Genomic DNA, 15,827 nt, shown 5'->3' with positions numbered 1-15,827 from the left:
TTGTTTCCTTGTATTTTGGCAGATGTGAAAAGTTGGCTGGTAATGTTTGGGTTTCAGCTCAACAATATCATTCCTGGTTTCCCGCGATCCAAGGCGTACTTTGTGCCGCCCCCTTATGAACTGATAGAAAGTCAGGAATGTGAAAACGGACAGGTAAGCTCCCATCCTTTAGGACATTAAAGTCTTTTACTGAAAATAAAAATACTGTGGCACGGAGAATTTCATTTTACAAGGGGGCCGATTCGTAGCATGGTCCGTTTGTGCATTTCCAGCCTGGATTATTATCACAAATACAAGACCATTAGCTTCACTTCAAAAATATTCATTTTGGTGGGCAAGTTTATGTCTAATATATAAATATGAGAAAATGAATGCTGCCATATTAGGGAATAATGAAAATTTTAAATTAATTTGGGGCCCATTGACGTCCTTTGTAGAATCTCTATAGTTATGGTTTGTCATAAGATAATATGCACATCTTAGGGGGGGGAGATGGAGATGGGAGGTAAATAAGGTTGGAAAATGGTTGGAAAAGGTTATTAAGGAATCCACTGTGCTAGGATTCAAAGGCAAATTAGATGCACATCTCCTTGCGAGAGGCATAGAGGGATATGGGTGACTAAAACTACATCAGGTGTATACCTGACTGGGCCTCCGCGTGTGCGGATCGCCGGACTCGATGGACCATGGGTCTACATAGTAACATAGTAACATAGTAGATGACGGCAGATAAAGACCCAAATGGTCCATCCAGTCTGTCCAACCTGATTCAATTTAAATTTTTTTTTTTTTTTTTTTTCTTCTTAGCTATTTCTGGGCAAGAATCCAAAGCTTTACCCGGTACTATGCTTGGGTTCCAACTGCCGAAATCCCTGTTAAGACTTACTCCAGCCCATCTACACCCTCCCAGCCATTGAAGCCCTCCCCTACCCATCCTCCACCAAACGGCCATACACAGACACAGACCGTGCAAGTCTGCCCAGTAACTGGCCTAGTTCAATATTTAATATTATTTTCTGATTCTAAATCTTCTGTGTTCATCCCACGCTTCTGATCCTGAGATGGCAGTTCTTATGTTCTTATGTTCTCAAGGATATATCCTTGTGCATAATGGTGCAGGGAACTTCTGACGTATCCATCGGTTTACAGATGTTTGCACTGCAAAAACACCCTTCATCTGCTGTTCTATTTAGAAATAATTTGATCAATGACATACGTCTCCCTTTCCCTCGTATTTGATGTCTCTGGTTAATATTTAATATCCAGCAGTTCAGGTCATACAAAATCTTTAAAACCACTTTTAGACAGCTGTAGTGTTCTCTTTGCTGCCAATAAAAATGTTTAAAAAAAGTAAATAATTAAACAATAAAGAACCTAATGTATTAAAGCAGCCAAATAATTAACACCACATTTAGGATCCCTTTTATCAATTTGCGCTAGAGGTTTTTAGCGCGAGCCAGTGTGGTAAATGCTCCGACACTCATAGGATTCCTCACTTACCTCACCGCCCCACGCTAAAAAACCTCTAGCGCAACATGATAAAAAGGTGCCCTTGCTCATACACAATTCATATTTTCAGTTAACTGCACCCGTTCTTGTAAATGTGGAGTAAAAAGACCTCGGAATATTTGCTCCATGTACACCACACGTGGAGAAGCATTTTCAATAGGATATCTAAGTCCGACTTTGGACATTTTGGGTGGAGAAAATGTTCATTTTCAAACCCGCAAGACATTTTATCTTTTTTTTTTCCCTGAAAATGGCTCAGCTAAACGGCTAATTTTTTTTTGCCATTAAGATAAAATTAAAATGTCCAAAACAAGCCATTTGTATGTAGGAGGGGGCCAGCATTTTTAATGGACTGGCTGTACAGACATGCCAACAGAGCAATGGGCACCCTAGGGGGCACTGCTGTGAACTTCACATTAAGGGTGCCAGGTACATATCTGACCATAACCCCCATACATTATCTGGTGAGCCCTTCAAAACTCTCCCCAAACCTACTGTACCCACCTGTCCACAACCCCAATAGCCATATATGGCAGTAGAGTAGGTTTTGGTGGGTTCACCACTTTCCACCAGAAGTGTACTAGTTAGGGTGGGATCTGGGCCTGGGTCCCCTTCTCTGAAGTCCATTGCACTGCCCACCAGGCTAATCCAGATCTACTATGACTGGCCATAGTATCTGCAGCTGTCATAGAGACAGATATGAACTGTTCCATGCAGATATTTGGGGGGCGGAAGGAGGTCAGTGGGGGACTGTGTGGGAGCCACATTTTCATCCTTCCTGTGGTCATCTGGTCAGGTCTAGCCCAGAACGTCCAAATTGTGCCCTGGACGTTTTTTATGTTTGATTATCGCTGTAAAATGTCTGTGCTAAGCCTGCCCTAATCCCGCCCAAAACATACCTCTAAAATGCCCCTTTAAAATTTAGACACACTGGAGATAAAATGACCAGAAAGACATCTAAAGAGTCAGTTCTGAAAATGCCCACTTGGATGTTTTGCCTAGTAAGACAACTAAATGCCTGGGGGGGGGGGTTTGCCATCTTTTGGACATTATGGTTTTTTTAAAAAATGAGTCCAAAGTGTCAATGAAAAGAAGCTATTGCTGTCATCTGTCAAAAAAAACCCTCCACCAAAAAGTCAGTGCACCAAGCTTACAAGACTGAGTCCCAAAAAATAATGTGCTGATGGCAATTTCAACAAGGAGCAACTCTGCCAAATCCCATTTAACAGACATGGAGTTCAAGAAATCTTAGTACCATGAGACTACTAGACATTTTGAAACCCAGTGCCCACACGGGCAGGAGCAACTTGGCATTGTTCCTGCCCATGCTACCCTCTAGACCAGTGGTTTTTAACCTTTTTACACCTATGGATCGGCAGAAATAAAAGAATTATTCTCTGGACCAGCATCAGTCCGTGGACCGGTGGTTGAAGAACACGGGGCTAAGTCGTGAGCCAGACCCCGCCCATCTCTATCCAGTCTCCACCCCAAACACCGCCTCCATAATAGTACTAATTGCACCTTGCACGTCCCACGCCTCATCTGGAAGCCTTCCCTCTGACGTTGCAACGTCAGAGAGAAGGCTTCCAGTTCAGGCGCAGGATGCCCGTAGGAGCCACTGCCCGTGGCTTTGTGCACTGAATCAGTTAGGAAGAGGGAGCTGGCTCGAAGATAACGCTGCATCGATCGCACCGTGGACCGGCGGTTGAAGAACACTGTTTTGGACCTGATGCATGTGCTGCCCTGTGGACCGGCAGGAAATTTCTGTGGACCAGCACTGGTCCATGGACCGGTGGTTTAAGAACACTGCTCTAGACCACCATGGAAGTTTGAATGTAGGCCTAGGGGCAGTCAGGAAAGGATTCACTTGGGGGGGGTGGGGGTGTCTGTTTTAGAGATGGCTAATCCTGAGGGGGGGTTCAGGAGGGGTGATCTATCCTGAAAGGGGCTGATCTTGGGAGAAGTTTGGGAGGAGGCTGTCTATTGGGGGGAGGGGTGAACTTAGGCCAGGAGAGGTGATTGGAAGGGATTGGAACTAAGATGTGGGAGTGGCAGTAGCGGCAACCTGAAAATTATGCAGGTGCCAGCTGATAGTCAATGCTGGCACCTGCTTAGCTAAGTGGGCAAAGTTAAAACTGCCTTTTGTGTGGTCCTTCTGTCCACTTAGCTAAAAGCCCCCATAACTTCTGGCTCCTCCCCAACTCCACCCTCAGTCAGACCACCATCCAAATTCCACATAAGCAGTCGGAGCTGATTTTCAGCTATTGAATCTCAGCATCTGGCCCACATAAGCCACACTAAATAATCAACCCTATAAATTTCCACTCACTTTGCATTTTCGGGTTCTGATGCCCTTCACGGTCCAACTGATCCAGCTCACTGAAGACTTTTTCTTTTGCCATCTAGGAGGAGTTTAGATGTAGATCCAGCTCCGATCATAAGAGAAAAGAAAGGTGCTTGCTTGTAATGTTCAGGGAAGGTAAAAAGATGCCTTTCTTCAAACAAATAAAATTGAGGACGTAGACCAAAAATTTGAGCCATACAAGGAAACAAACAACAGTATATTATTTAACCCAAATTGGAGGAATTGTATTGTTTTTTATAGCTTGCTTTTTTTTTTTTTAATGGAAAAGAGGAGTATAAATATGAAATAGAAATATGTTGGCATTTGTTCTAGGCACGATGGCACTATTGTGTCTGATCTCAAGAAAGCCTGGGATAGTCACTTGGGATCTCTTAAAGAGAGGAAGCGATAGTGGATGCTGCGGATGGGCAGACTGGATGGGCCATTTGGCCTTTATCTGCCATCATGTTTCTATGCTTCTAATTCTATTTACAGGGCAGGCTTGAAAATGCTCAGCTTCGTAAGACTGATTTTGCCATGGTTCTATTTTAGGGAAACTCAGATGTCAATAATTCAACGTAGTAAATCTGTTGTTTTTTTTTAAATCTTTCTAGCTAATTACTGGAGTCCAGCAGACTACAGAACGGCATAATCAAGCATTCATGGCTCTGGAAGGGCAAATGATAACCAAACGGTTGCACGGTCACACAAGAGAGAAGCCAGGACACTGGTTTGCCACCACAACCCCAATCATTGGGAAAGGAATAATGTTTGGTATCAAGGAAGGAAGAGTACTAACCGGTGTTTCCAGCGTTGCCAGTGAAGACAGCCGGAAGATAGCATCCGTGCTGAATTCTGCTTACTACCTAGAAAGAATGCACTACAATACAGAAGGCAAAGACACCCACTATTTTGTCAAAATTGGTCCAGCCGACAGTGACCTCGTCACGCTAGGGATGAGCAGTGGACGTAAAGTACTGGACAATGGCATAAACGTCACAGTGTCCCAGCCAACCCTCCTCGTCAATGGAAGGACTAGAAGGTTTACAAATATCGAATTCCAGTATTCCACCTTGCTCTTTAACATACGCTATGGATTAACTGTGGACACGCTGGATGAGGAGAGAGCCCGGGTGCTGGACCAGGCTCGGCAGCGAGCCTTAGGAGCAGCCTGGCTCAAGGAGCAGCAGAAAGCACGGGAAGCGAAGGAGGGCAGTCGCCAGTGGACTGAAGGGGAAAGACAACAGCTTTTGAATACAGGAAGAGTTCAAGGTTACGAGGGATATTACGTACTTCCTGTGGAGCAATACCCAGAGCTAGCAGACAGTAGCAGCAACATTCAGTTTTTAAGACAGAATGAGATGGGAAAGAGGTAACAAACCAACCTGCTGTCATCCATTGCTGGATGAGTCAGCGGCCACTACTGATATCTCCTCTCCTAAGGAGATGAAGACCTACAGGGGGCATTAGGCTAAACTGCTTTTGGATACCTAAGTGGCAAGAGAGCTCACATTTTTTGAGTTGAATGCTACTGTTCAAAATGAGAAATCAATCCACACATCCTGAAGTGGACTTACAAGCCTAACTGCCAACAAAACACAATTTCCAAACTAAAAACAAAGAAAGAAAACCATCCCGGCAATGTTGCCCACTTGATCTAGGCCTCAAGTAAAGCATAAAAACAAAGGCCTCATTTTACCTCACACCACTTACATGTGAGAAATTCTAAGAACTGCAAGAGGGACACTTTTCAGCAAACCCCCAAATGAAAATCATTCAGTTTACTTCACTACATAACACCTCCTCCACTCCACCCCACCCCACCCCATCCCACCCCACCCCAGGTTTTAATTTTAAGCAAAATGGCAGACGCATCTCAGTCAATAAATGAGCAAGTTGAAGTGACTGGGGAAGAAAAAACTGCAGAGAAAGCACTGGAAATGTTTATTTTTAGAGAAAAAAAAACGAGGTTAAGGAAAACTGCTTTTGCACTGAAACCTCCTACGCTTGTCTGACTTAAACTAAATATTTATTTGAGGATAGCAGAGTGTAAAGTTCAGTGAGAATATGGTGGCTCTAAATCGGTACAAATAATTTCATCCTCTTGTTTGTCTTTGAAGATTCCATTGTGGACAGTATAACAGTCACAGTTACAGGGTGTAGTCTGTCTAGATTCAGTAGTTTGTCGATATTGGTTCCTGTAGAGACGTGGGCATTGTGTCACTCTATTGCAAATGGCACCAATTCAGATCACCCTGTACATATCAAGCGCCAGAAGGCACAATCACTGTTTCAAATTAAAGCAAATTAATAATAATTATGATGATTATTATTATATAACTGTGTTTGGTTGAGAAACTGAGACAATCACATTGCGCAATCACCACAAGAGAATTAAAGTTAAACTTTGGTACAAGACCTTTTTTGTAATATACATGTATGAACCCGTTCATTGAGTTTTTATATATAATTTTCATTTGCTGCTGAGCAAAGAATAGACAAGCAAAGATAATTTATGGCAAAGTGTTTAAATTGTTTATACATAAATAAAGTCTTTAAAACTCCTGTGAATATCTATCTTGTGAAGATGTTTTGCCAGTAAAGCAGGGAACATTTGTTCAAAGAAGCTGGTCAGGATTGTTTCTATTATAAATAATCTCTGTACTGTCCTTAACTTTGTCTCTGTGGTAGCCAGACCTCAAAGGATGGGTGGTCCATTGAACAAACTGGGTGGGCACATGTGGACTTCATACCCCCTCCCCCCACGCCATCTGAAAATATTAAATTCCTGAGGTGCAGTGGTCCTCCAGAAGCAAGACCAACTCCCTTTCCTATTTCCTCCAGCTGGTGGCACTGTCCGTGTGCCACTGCTGCCCTGCTCATGCATAGTTTTCACACACGTGTGAAAACTGAGTGTGTACAGCAGGGGGTGGCCAGCGAGATGGCAACACATAGTGTCTCTGACTGAAGCAAGTAGGAAAGGGAGCTGTTCTTGCTGCTGGAAGACCACTGCAGCTGGTGGGGTTTGGGGATCCCCACCTGCCACAAGAAGGATGTGAGAATTTGAGGTGGGCCATGGCTGTACTACAGCCGTAAAATAGGCTCAGACTTTTATTCACGTACAAGACCTGACACATATGTGTTTCGGCCCTAAAGCCTGCCATGGTGCGAAAACACTTGCAGTGGTTTAGTAAAATGAAAGTGAAGATTGAGCACCACAGGGTACCTCTTATGAGGTAAAATCTCCTGTTTGGGTGGTAGCACGAGTGGTAGACAGGCATGAAGTGTTCACAGATATAGGCAGCAGATAGTTTAAACCATGAATTCACTACATAACATAAACCTAGGCAGGCACGTCAACTTAAAATAACCAGGCCTTCAGGTGCTACCACCAGAAAGGCCTGGTCTCTAACAGGTCTGACAGTCAAATAACAATGGGTTCTAGCAGTCTACCTTGCAGTCTATAGTTTCCAATTCCTTCTCAGCAATGGCCAGGTTTGGAAGCTTCCCTCAGCTATCACCGGCAGGGAATGAAGACTATCCTCAGCCATTGCTGGCAGGGCATGAGGGTCTTCCCTCGACTTCCCATAGGACCTCTTTCTTCTGTTCCCAATCTAGGGATTTTAAACCTCTCTGCCTGAGCTCTGCCTCCTTTAAGTGGCCCAGTGAGGGCGTGCAGTTAAGGAAACCCAGGTCTACCCGAAGCACTCCCATCACAGTCCCAACAAAAGGTATCGGAACATAGAGGGCATTCAACAAAAATACAGAAATGCAGGCCTACTCTATGGTTTGGTTTTCTAATTGAAAATGCTGGTCTTTATCCCTAGGAGCCAACTTGAGGATGCCAAACTCAAAACTCCCAACAAATTTCCCCTCGCTCATCTGGTAGTGAATGACCAGCCTGTATCTGACTGTCAAGAGTAGGGCAGTTAATGTGAAGAAATCAAAAGCAAGGGTCAGCATCGTACTCTCACTCGCTCTCCAATCAGGCTATCTATAGCACTTTTCTTCAACCAGTCCCTCAGCCCATCATCTGCATTACCCTTTTTATCCTTCATTTATTTTCACTTTCCCCTCATTTCTTTTTCTTTCTTGTTCTCATTCCCTCCCTCTCCTTTTCATTTTCTCTCCTTTCACACAGGTATAATTTGATATTTTCAACTTGGCAGGAGGGAATTTAATAGCTTTCTTCCTGCTCCACTCCCTAAATCTTTTTTAGCTTCTCATTTCCCCTTGACCCAGACTTCTTTTTCCCTACACTCCTCCTCAGCAAGCACCAATGCACTTTTCCATAACCAGTTGCTGTTCCCTTCCCTGCTTCCAACTTCCCACTCTCCTCTCCTTGGTAGGTTTAACTCATTTTCGATTTGTGACTCCCTATTGGCCACAATCATGGATCATTTCCCTGCTCTGCTAGTCCTGTTTTCTGGGACGGCTTCACCACCCAGTGGTGTAGCGAAGGTAGGAGGCGCCCGGGATGGTGGGCCCCTACCCCCCATTCCTTCCATGCCTTCTTCACCACCCTCTCCATCACACTCATGCCTTCCCTTTCCACCCCCGTACCTCTTCAAATTCTCTGGCTTCTCCAGCCTGTTGTTCATGCTGTTTTTCCCTCAACGTCACTTCCTGGCCCCACGACCCAGAAGTGATTTCAGAGGGAGCCAGGCTGGTGCAAGCAACAGGCTGGAGTAGTTGCTCGAGCTGGTGAAGATTTTAAAGAGGTGCAGGGGTGTGGGGAAGGGAGCATGGCGTTGGGGGGGGCAAGAGGTGCCATCGCCCCCACTAAGATGGCACATGGGGTGGTCTACCTTCCCCTTATTATGCTACTGTCCCCACCCCCTTTGCACTGCAGAACTTCCCTTGGTACTCACATATTCCAGATCAATGACCACCCTTTGGCTGGAGTCTCTGCTTGAGCTTCTTTGCCACATGCTCATCCTGAGCTCTGGAAGCCCAGCAAGGCTCAAAGAACCCTCAACCGGATGCTACGAAATCTCCCATCCACAAAAGATCTTCACTACAAATGAGTTTTCCACTCCATGCTTGCCTTTTCTAGGAGTAAAAAACTTGGAATGGCCTTACAGAAATGGCCAGAACTGAACCTAGCCACATCATCTTCCGAAGAAAACTGAAAACCCATCTGTTAAACACTTAATCTCCTGCATCCTCTCCTTTTCTCCTTCTCCCCTTTCCCTCCCACCTCTTCTCTCCCCTCCCTCTCTTCCCCTCCTACTTATCCCCCTCCATCCTCTCCCCTCTCTTTAAAGTCGCCTTGAGCCTGTATAGGTATGAGCGACGCACAAATAGAAGATTAGAATAGAGTTTGAAATCTAAGAGATTACATGTTGAGTGGGAAAACATATTCCAGCAACCCAGAGCATAGAAAAATGCACTCGTACTAAGCTGGGCTGCCTGCATGGTATTGCTCCAGTGACCAAGGAACAAGAATACAACTCAGGGAGCCAAGTTGAGATATGGGAGATGGCTGCAGTTTTACCAAAAGCCAAGAGGAGAACAAGAATTTAGCAATTCAAAAACACAAGGAATGCAAGGGAGCCAAACCAAGAAACACACAGAGTTTGTGAGACACGTTGTCCCTTCAACTTTGTCAATAATCTCCTGCCACCTCTTTCTGCTGGTGTTGCTCTGCTACTTTTTTAGGCTCATTTCTACCTCCTGGGGGATATAATGGGGAATGATATTTTTCATTTTTGTGAGGAATTGGAACAGTGCTACTCTCCATTCCCCCTCACTTAAATTCCTGGCCATAGTCCCTTCCAATACTGTTCACAAAACATGCTTAATACCAGAGCTGCCAAGAAAGTAAGTTTTAGAAGGGAGATTTTCAGTTCATGGCATTCATGCTTACACAAGCTTGTTCCCTTTCCCCATCCTTTTAATGAATTACTGTATTTTTCGCTCTATAAGACGCACCTGACTATAAGACGCACCCACCTGCAGAGGAGGAAAACACAAGGAAAAAAAAAAAAATTCCCACCACCCTGCCCTGTAGCACCTCTGGTGGTCTAGTGGTAGGCCGGGACAGGGTTTTATAGAGCGAAAAACCCGTAAGCAGCGTAGGCCACACACACACACCCGTATGCAGCAGAGGCAGGCGTAGGCAGCCTCCCTGGTACCTTTTTTAAAGTCTGTTGGAGCTTTCCCTGCTCCAGCCTGTCTCCCTCGCTGGACGGCTCTTCATCAGTTTGGGCAGAATGGCGCAGAAGGCAGGCGTGTTCCTGCCTGGTTCAGTTCCGTTCCCCGATTGGCTGTAGTCAGTTCTTGTGAGTTGCAAGAACTGATTGCAGCCAATTGGGAAGTGGCACCAGATGCCTTCTGCGCCGCTCTGCCTGAACTGATGAAGAGCTGTCCAGTAAGGGAGACAGGCAGGAGCAGGGAAAGCTCCAACGGACTTCAAAAAGGTACCGGGGGGGCTGCCTACGGGGAGTATTCGCTCTTGGGGGTGGAAAAAGTGTGTCTTATAGAGCGAAAAATAAAATTTATCCCTGTGACTGAAAGGTTGGAAGAAAAGAGCAGCTACCCAAAACTGACCCAGTTCAATTAGCAATATAATACATTGCCACCCAGTAATTCTTGGGCTTGCACAGTTGTGGAGAGCAGCTGATTCGAACCATGCCCGCAAAAATCTGAACATAAACTTTTCCTTATTTGTTTTCGACTTTTTTTCCTAGTTTCACCTTTCCTGCCACTTCCATCCCTCCAGCTTGATTAGGGTTACCAGACATCTGATTTACCCATGTCCTCTTGATAGCGGACTGAACAGGCATCCGGACGGCTTTTCAAAACCCGGCACTTTGGGTTTTGAAAAGATTTGTGCTCGGTGAGGCATCTGGAGGGCATCTGCGCATTTGTAGATGCAATGCAGTAATGTCACACCTGTGCATGCTCGGAGGCTCTGCAAACACGGCTCTGAGCTCGAGGAAAAGAGGTTTGGGGGCAGGGCTAGGGCGGGGCTAGGTGGAATTAGGTGGGCCTGGGAGTGGAGCCGCGTGTCTGGATTTTACCGTTGTACAATCTGGTAACCCTAAACCTGATCCTCTCTCTTCTTAGCTCCCTGCTCTTCAAACCGCACACAGTACCTCCCTGTCTTCGTCTGCTTCTCATTCTTCAGCACATTCCTCACCCACTTATCTTTATATCACAGCCCCTGCCTCCCCCTAGCTTGCATTCACTTCAGCTCTGTTCTCCCTTACATAGTCTGTATTGCTTCCCTCAGTCTCTCACAACCCATCTCTTCCAGCTCTCTGTTCCTGTGCTACTCTTCGCTTCCTCATTCCTCCCTCAGGATTGCTTCTCCTCTCTATAGTAGACCATAGTGCTGTCCGATGTGAATCGATTCACCGATTCACTTCACGAGAATCGACTCGAATCGATTCGTATTTTTAAAAAATTGGCCTCGCAGATTCGGGACCCAACCCTCCTCTTACCTTTTAATTACAGCAGTGGAGCAGCCTACAGAGAGGATCGCCGGTTCTGTAGCAATCCTTGCAGGCTGCCATCGTCCTCGGGAGCACGTTTAATCTGCCGCAATCCTGCCCATGACATCAGAGGAGGGGTGGGACCGCAGCAGAGGGAATGTGCTCCTGAGGACGACGGCAGCCTGCAAGGATCGCTACAGCACCGGCGATCCTCTCTGCAGGCTGCCATAATTAGGTGGGGGTTTGGGGGCAACGTTTAGACAGAGGTCAAATTCTCCACTCTAAAACTCTCCGCTAAGTTATGGCACCTGAAACTATATCGTATTACATTACTATCCTCACATGAAGAGGTTCATTCTCTTTTGGTTAAATGTCAGAAGATGATATGTAATATTACCAGGGTCTATGATTTATTTATAGAGGCCTAGCCATAAGCTACATTTGCCTCAGAAAATACTTCACATCTTGATCCATCGGTCAAGCCTTGAGATAACCGGATCACTTATGTTGTTATGTTATCTTTTCTGCCAATTTATTACCATGTCCACAGCTGAGGGCGATGTCCTTAAAATATGGAGGAGGCAGTTCATGCCGATTCATTTGCTCCTCTACAGGAAGGCTGGTTATGATTCAGATTCGTTCCGTGGTTGCAATATTATATGTTTGAGGGCAGTGATATCTTAAGCATCAGAATTAAGGCAGGGAAAATCTGTGCAAGATGGAGATTCCTTTATAGCTGAAACTTTGTTTTATGGTACAGAATTTTAAATAGTTGCAAATTGTTTTTTAATGTGCATTTATCTTCACTTATATGCATAAATAACTAGCATTTATGCATGTTCTTAGCAACTAGGTGGCTCCTTATAGAATCACTCCCTTATTGTTTATTTTTACTCCTTTCACCACCCCAGAAAAAAAAAAAAAAAGAGATTGCATTTCATAAACCAACACATTTGGGCTCCTGAAATGCTGACAGATGGTCAACTGTGAATGATGCGAAAGAACATCTTGCTTTAGAGGGAATTCAGAACTTAAAAGTGTCAACAAATGCAGAGTTTCAAACATGAAAGACATGTCTGGAATGGGGTGGTGGGGAAGGAAGGAGAGATGCTGGATGAAAGGGTATTTGAGAAAATGAGAGATGGTGGGTCTGGGGATGGTGGGGTCACTGCAGCTGCGGGAATGGAGACAAAAAAAGGAAAGATGCCAGAGGGAGGGTAGGGAAAAACGGAAGGGGAGGACAGAGATGGAAGATGGATGGTTAGCATGGAGAAAGAAGAAAAATGACAAATGGGCAGGAGACCCTGGCAAGTGAGTTATCTGATTTGAATAATGACCAGACAGCAAAAGGTAGAAAAAATAATTTTATTTTCTGTTTTGTGATTAGTGTGTCAGATTTGAAATGAGTATCCTGCCAGTGCTAAAGTGAGCTAGGATTTAACAGAGAGAGAAAGTCTTTTTTTGTTTGTTTATTTTGTTTACACCACAGCGCCAATATGGGTAGGAGAGGGCAAAGGGGGTGGGGTGGGTGAAGAGGCTATAAAATAAACCCACCAGGATGTTTGAAAAAAAGAAAAGAAAAAATCCCCCCAGAAAACACTCAATTGAGCAGGAAAATTTAATCAAATTAAAAAAAAAAAAAAAAAATCGATCCAATAGGCTGAATCTAATCAAATTTTTTCCCTGAATCCGGCAGTGCAGGAAGCCTCTGACCTACACTGCAGCTTTTCTCTTTTTCCTACTTATTAGCCCATTGGTCAGATATTCCTTAGCCAGCCAATAAGCTGTAGAGGAGTCAGGACCAATAGCTTAGGAGAAATCAACCTTCAACCCTGCTTCCTTTGCAACTTATTGGCTAACCAAGTAATTAATGTCTGACCAATGGGCTGAAGTGGGATCAGTAGATATGGAGACACCGTTTTTCTTCCTACTTTCCCCTGCTGGTCAGTTTTGGGAAGAATATTTGGGTGTGCACCCACAGAGCCGACACCTAAGCCTTTTTCAGTTATGGCTGTAATTCAGTAATCTGTAGACAATAAAATAAGGGTCAGTAAGTCAGACTCTCTTCTGTTTATAGCTGCTGTATACAAATGAAGGTTTGTTGTCAGTTATTTTTCTTTAGTGGATTCACAACCAAACAAACAAAATAAGCCACAAATCTAGGCATAGACCGACCATATGAGCAACCAGGCAGTGACCAAGAACCCAGAGCAGTTGGAGGGCCCAGGTCTTCCCATCAGCTGTTTGCCTATGGTTACCAGTTTTCTTCATTCTGCCTCCAGCCCTGCCCCATCATCTTCTTTATACACAAACGAAAACTGCAGACAGATGTACAAGTTGCAGGCTAAGTTTATTAAGACAATAATAGGCGGTTAATGTCACCACCTTGGTACAAACCAGGGGACCTGACACAGCCCGTGTTTCAGTTAACATGCCTTCATCAGGAGTCCCTCATCTGAAAGGTATCAAATTGAACCGCAACGAACATAAAACCAAAGCCTATGGAGAGCAGTATTGGTTGCCGCAACAAAATCTCATAATAACATAGTAACATCTCACATCATCGCTTTACATCCACGCATGCTCAGAGGCCTAATGTCACCACCTTGGGACTATAGCTGAACTGCTTTAACTAATAGCCAATCTGTCGATCAAATTGGGAAAGATTCCGGAAGACTGGAAGGTGGCGAATGTTACGCCGATCTTCAAAAAAGGTTCGAGAGGCGATCTGGGAAACTACAGACCGGTGAGTCTGACTGCGGTACTGGGAAAGACGTTAACGGCGCTGATAAAGGACCACCTTGACGAACACGGTCTGATGAGGACTAGCCAGCACGGTTTCAGCAAAGGCAGGTCTTGTTTGATGAACTTGCTGCACTTCTTCAAGGCAGTAAACAGGCAGATAGACAAGGGCGACCTGGTCGATATTGTACATCTGGATTTTCAGAAGGCGTTCGACAAGGTTCCACATGAACAACTACTTTGGAAAATTGCGAGGGTGAAATACTCAAGTGGATTTAAAACTGGCTGGAGCATAGGAAACAGAGAGTGGGGGTAAATGGACAATTCTCGGACTGGAAGAGCATCACCAGTGGGGTGCCTATGATCTGGACGTAGGTACAACGAGTGAGGTGATTAAATTTGTGGACGATACAAAGTTATTCAGAGTAGTGAAGACACAGGGGGATTGCGAAGTTCTGCAACGTGGCATGAGGAATGGGCATCAACATGGAAGATGAGGTTCAACGTGGATAAGTGTAAAGTGATGCATGTCGGTAACAAAAATCTCATGCACTAATACAGGATGTTCGGGGCTGTACTTAGAGAGACCTCCCAGGAAAGAGACTTGGGAGTTCTGATCGACAAGTCGATGAAGCTATCCGCGCAATGCATGGTGGCGGCGAAAAGGGCGAACAGAATGCTAGGAATGATAAAGAAGGGGATCACGAACAGATCAGTGAAGGTTATCATGCCGCTGTACCGGGTCCTGGTGCGCCATCACCTAGAGTACTGCGTCCAGCACTGGTCGTCATACATGAAGAAGGACACGGTACTACTCGAAAGGGTCCAGAGAAGAGCGACTAAGATGGTTAAGAGGCTGGAGGAGTTTCCATACAGTAAGAGATTGGAGAAACTGGGCTCTTCTCCCTTGAAAAGAGGAGACAGAGGAGACATGATCGAAACATTCAAGATAATGAAGGGAATAGACTTAGCAGGTAAAGACAGATTGTTCACCCTCTCCAAGGTAGGGAGAACGAGAGGACACTCTCTAAAGTTGAAAAGGGATAGATTCCGTACAAATTAAGGAAGTTCTTCTTCACCCAGAGAGTGGTAGAAAATTGGAACGCTCTTCCGGAGTCTGTTATAGGGGAAAACACAGAGGACCAGTGACCCCACTCCGTTCTGCTCCGTCACACCCCGTTGTGCCCCTGGCCTGCCCCAGTTCCACCTCCAATCATGCTCCCTCACAGACCATTGTCTTCCCTGAGCTCGAGGCTGTGTCTAGAGGACTTCCGAGCCTGCGCAGATGTGACATGATGAAATCGCGCACATGTATGAGACATCATTGTGCCACATGCTCGGAGCCCTTCCCCCCCCCCCCCCCCCCCCAGATGTGGCTCCGAGCTCAGGCTTACCAAAATCTGGACAAACTGCTGTGTTTTGGAAATCTGTCCAGGCACCTGAACAGTCCTCTAAAAAGAGACTTGTTGACCCAGCCTTGTTGACCAGGGGGTCCAAATGCCTATCAGTCCTGCACATTTTAAAAATTGTTCATTTCAGCCTGAGCATTACATGAGGGAGTAGAGGAGCCTAATTATATCTCATCATGGAAATTTTTAGTCTGCCTTCTCCCACAAATGTCCAAAGTGGATAACATAAAAAGAAAATTGTTATAGCACTGGGATAATTACAATAAGAATATATTTCAAAAATTACACAATGAAATACTTAGGGACATAATCAAAAAACTAAAATATCCCCCAAAATGCCTAAGTCAGTACTTGGATGTCCTAATTGCCAATAATCAAAACCAT

The 15,827-nt window shown here is 45.0% G+C and overlaps 1 protein-coding gene across 4 annotated transcripts in view; it reads left to right on the top strand.

Annotated features, from left to right (window-relative positions):
* The window catches only part of TENM2 (teneurin transmembrane protein 2), a 1,365,678-nt gene extending 1,359,273 nt beyond the window's left edge, over positions 1–6,405 (top strand). For all 4 annotated transcript variants that reach the window (XM_033927365.1, XM_033927364.1, XM_033927366.1 and 1 more), the window contains 2 exons: positions 23–153; positions 4,468–6,405. In XM_033927365.1, the coding sequence (XP_033783256.1) occupies positions 23–153; positions 4,468–5,229 (893 nt within the window). In that variant the 3' untranslated portion in view covers positions 5,230–6,405. The remainder of the gene's footprint in view (positions 1–22; positions 154–4,467) is intronic.
* Positions 6,406–15,827: the final 9,422 nt, after the last annotated feature.

Source organism: Geotrypetes seraphini, chromosome 18 (genome assembly GCF_902459505.1).
Source record: "Geotrypetes seraphini chromosome 18, aGeoSer1.1, whole genome shotgun sequence".
Taxonomy (NCBI): Eukaryota; Metazoa; Chordata; class Amphibia; order Gymnophiona; family Dermophiidae; genus Geotrypetes; species Geotrypetes seraphini.
Note: the sequence above shows the minus strand (reverse complement) of the source record. Positions and strands in the feature narration are given on the sequence as shown.